The sequence below is a fragment of the Cervus canadensis genome, chromosome X (assembly GCF_019320065.1).
Source record: "Cervus canadensis isolate Bull #8, Minnesota chromosome X, ASM1932006v1, whole genome shotgun sequence".
In the NCBI taxonomy this organism is placed as follows: domain Eukaryota; kingdom Metazoa; phylum Chordata; class Mammalia; order Artiodactyla; family Cervidae; genus Cervus; species Cervus canadensis.
This window is the reverse complement of record NC_057419.1, coordinates 29433452-29436946: the sequence shown is the minus strand read 5'-3', so window position 1 is coordinate 29436946 and position 3495 is coordinate 29433452. Positions and strand designations below refer to the sequence as shown.

Here is a 3495-nt window from a genome sequence, read left to right as displayed (position 1 = left end):
ACAATTTCCATGTATTTGCTTTAAAGAGGCTTTTGTAAGTTATATACAAAAAGGAACTTTTCTACCATGCAGAGAAAGATATTATATGTAAATAAGGCAATATTTGCAGCATGACAATCAAAGATACCTCAAGGAGTGGGGCATTGGATTATGTACTTAGTTGCCAGTTATAGACTATATGAGACTATTATGTGAAAATATTATTTACCTAGAGTTGACATAAAATATGTCAGAAAAAATTTTAAAATAAATCTCAATTTGTTCACTGTATGAAAAAAGGAATAGATCATAGCCCACTTCCATGAAATGATTGCATTAGTAAGGGGAATTTTATTTTATTTTATTTTTTTTTTTTTTATGGATAAGACACACTTTAATTTAATATTGAAATATATCCAAGTGTAGACGATTGTATCCTATTAGGGTGGCAAGAGGTGGTAACATCACTTCTTCAAAGCCATTAGACAGGTGCTTCTTCGGGTTCCTTTTCCACATTTCTGGGAGGCTTCATACCGTCAAAAGGATGTTCTCCAGTTTGCTTAACCTCAGTTTCTTTAGGTGGATTGACACTATTACCAAAGTCAGGTCCACACCATTTATTAATTCCTGTTGTGCATCGGTTGAGAGAGTCCAACGATCTACAATAGGCTGTAAGTCTTGAAAGTTTCTTTTTAAAGTAGAAATCAGGACTGGGATTGCTCGTTTGGAAGAAGGTGGGGGCACCCTGGCTTGGGGGTTTCCCCTGTTTTGACTGGTTCTTAGCCCTCGACGCGCTCATGCTTGCACCACAAGACACAGGAGCGGCTCTTTCCTTTGAAATGACTGAATTGCTTTTGTTCCCAGATGCTTTGGCAGGACGGTGATCGAGAGTAGATTCTCCCACTGTTGGTTTGACTGCATACCATTTTGGGTTCAGTTTTCTGCTCAATTTCCTTTGCAACATTTGTAAAAGGAAGAGGAACTCTACTTTAAGTTCATTGTTAAGTTTGCTGGGATTGCCTATTAGTTCTGATAGCCTGATGTTATCTTTAATAGACTTTGAAGCTGTCGACCTAGGGACCAGGGGCAACTGCATCTGGTAACTGTAGTCTGTGAAATTCACGAGGTCATCCTGGATACTTTTAATTTCTCGATGTGTTAACAAGGTGTACACCTCCTGTATCAGTATTTCAGGTACTCCAGCTTTACAGTGAATTGTTCCGTGGATTAGTTCTTCAGGTAATTTAAGTTTTTTTCTTGCCAGGAACTTTTCCAACTGTGCCCAGTTATCCAACTTGACTTTTAAAGAAGTTCCATTTTCAAAGGATGACAATTTAAGGTCCCAGGGGTAATATGTAGTGAATATTTCTGCTATCAGGAAGCCATTTGAAAAATCCCTGCTGATGTTCCTGGGGAAGAAGGTGAGATCGAGGCCCTGGAGCCAGCGCAGAACCGACCGAGACAGGCGGGAGCTCTTCGGGGGATGAGGATAGACCAGACACTTCTTAGGCTTCCCTCCATTGGGAGCTGCTTGACATGGCAAAATTGACCGTGACTTTTATTTTTAAAACCAAAAAGACAGACTTTTTAAAAAACTATTGCTATTTACTGTACTTTAAACAGTTCTTCTATGAAGATCTTTCTGGTATATTAAAGATCTGTTCCAATCAAAAGTATTCTCTACTGGCTGATGAAATAATTATACTAAGTTATCAAGATACTGTTCCTGACTTCCCAGGGTAAATTCCTTTCTTTAGCAACCACAGATTGACATGCTTCACTGTTCATTATTCATCATTCTTTTGCTTCCTCTTCTTTACAGTCTGGATCCAGAAAAGTCTCCTTGGAAACTTTATTGCGCATATTTGGACATCTTGAGGATGGCTATGATTTTTTTTGTATTGTTTCTTTTGTTGTTGTTGTTTTGTTTTTCTTACTTGTCAGAGGGTCATTTGACTAGAACTTAATCAGTTCATGGTTGTTCTAGATAGTCTTCAGAGGCTGAGTCACTTCTCCAATTTCTGTTGTTTTTAGTTTTGTTTGTGTGTTTGTTGCTTTTGTCTGTGGCTGGAGAGGTCTTTCTGAAATAAACAACTCACTGAACACAAAAACAATCAATCAAACCTGCTAGTTTTCCTCAAGAGGCTCAATGTTTAGTTTATTCATTAAGAAACTTTTGCCTCATGTTTTTCCCTCTCCTCTTCCATCTCTTCTTCTTCCTTATGTTTATAAGAAAAACTCAAGCAGCTTTGTGTTTTAATAGGCAGGGCTGAAGGCAGAGTTCTGCCTCTGGGAAATGTTTATTCTGGAAAAACACAGGAGACATTTGTTTGGTCTGACTCATCTAGACTAAGTCATAAGCTATCTTGGGCTAAAAAAGAGAAGATGCCTTAAATATTGATGCTTGTCCAGACTCAATTTTATGTTTAAAAGCCAAAGAATTGTGGCCACTGCAACCTCTTAATTCATCAGTAAATATTCATCAGTGCACTAATATTTTGTTAGTCATCTTTCCTTCTGGGGATATGAATAAAGTTCATAAACACAATAGTTTTTTTTTTTTGTTATTTGCCAAACAAATGGTTATTCTTGACAAGTAACCATTTTTAAGCTTTCTGTAGTTACTTGAAAGAAAAAGGAAAAATCAAATTGTGCATTTATTTATACCAGAGCTGTGCATGTCTCTGGGCTGGGAGACATGTGGAGTATGGAGGGAAGAGAATGCTTTGTCCTTTCTTTGCTCTTAAACCTCTGTGCAGATTTGACAGAAATTATCACCCAAGGGATTCTAGTTCTCTGTTCCTGCCTCTGGCTAGCAGCCCAGGGCTACCACCCTACCCCCTCCTCCTGAGTTGGCCACTATTTCATTTGAAATAGAGAAAGGGAAAATCTAGTTGAGGGCTTTCATGCTATTTTTTTTAAACTTATCAGACTAAACCTAGTGGAAGTCTTTTTATTCACTTATTTGTCTAGTCTTCACTCACTGTATAAACAGAGTACACTTGCTATATATTCAGCAAAATGCCAAGTGTAAAGAGTCAGTAATGGTGGGGAGGGAGGCAGTGTTGATAAGAGAAAGGGCAAGGAAAAAAAAATCTTAAAGAAAGAAACAGAAGCCTTCCCTACCTTGAAGTCTAAGGGAAATCAATCCTGAATATTCATTGGAAGGAGCGATGCTGAAGTTGAAGCTCCAGCACTTTGACCACCTGATGCAAAGAGCTGACTCATCAGAAAAGACCCTGATGCTGGGAAAGACTGAAGGCAGGAGGAGAAGGGGACGACAGAGGATGATATGGTTGTATGGCATCACCAACTAAATGGAAATGAGTTTGAGCAAGCTCTGGGAGATGGTGAAGGACAAGAAAGCTTGGTGTGCAACAGTCCACAGGATCGCAAAGAGTAGGGAACAACCGAGCGACTGAACAACAACCACCTTGAAGTCTAGCTGGGGGAAAGTTACATACCTTAATTTAATAAATGAAAGCAATTAAAAAGCAACAGGCAAAAAAAAAAAAA

General features: G+C 38.6%; 1 protein-coding gene across 1 annotated transcript in view; it reads right to left on the bottom strand.

Annotated features, from left to right (window-relative positions):
* Window positions 1–366: 366 nt before the first annotated feature.
* The window catches only part of LOC122435496 (spermatogenesis-associated protein 4-like), a 19485-nt gene continuing 16356 nt past the window's right edge, over window positions 367–3495 (bottom strand). The window contains exon 2 of the mRNA XM_043459706.1: window positions 367–1534. Coding sequence (XP_043315641.1) covers window positions 461–1534 — 1074 coding nt within the window. The 3' untranslated portion in view covers window positions 367–460. The remainder of the gene's footprint in view (window positions 1535–3495) is intronic.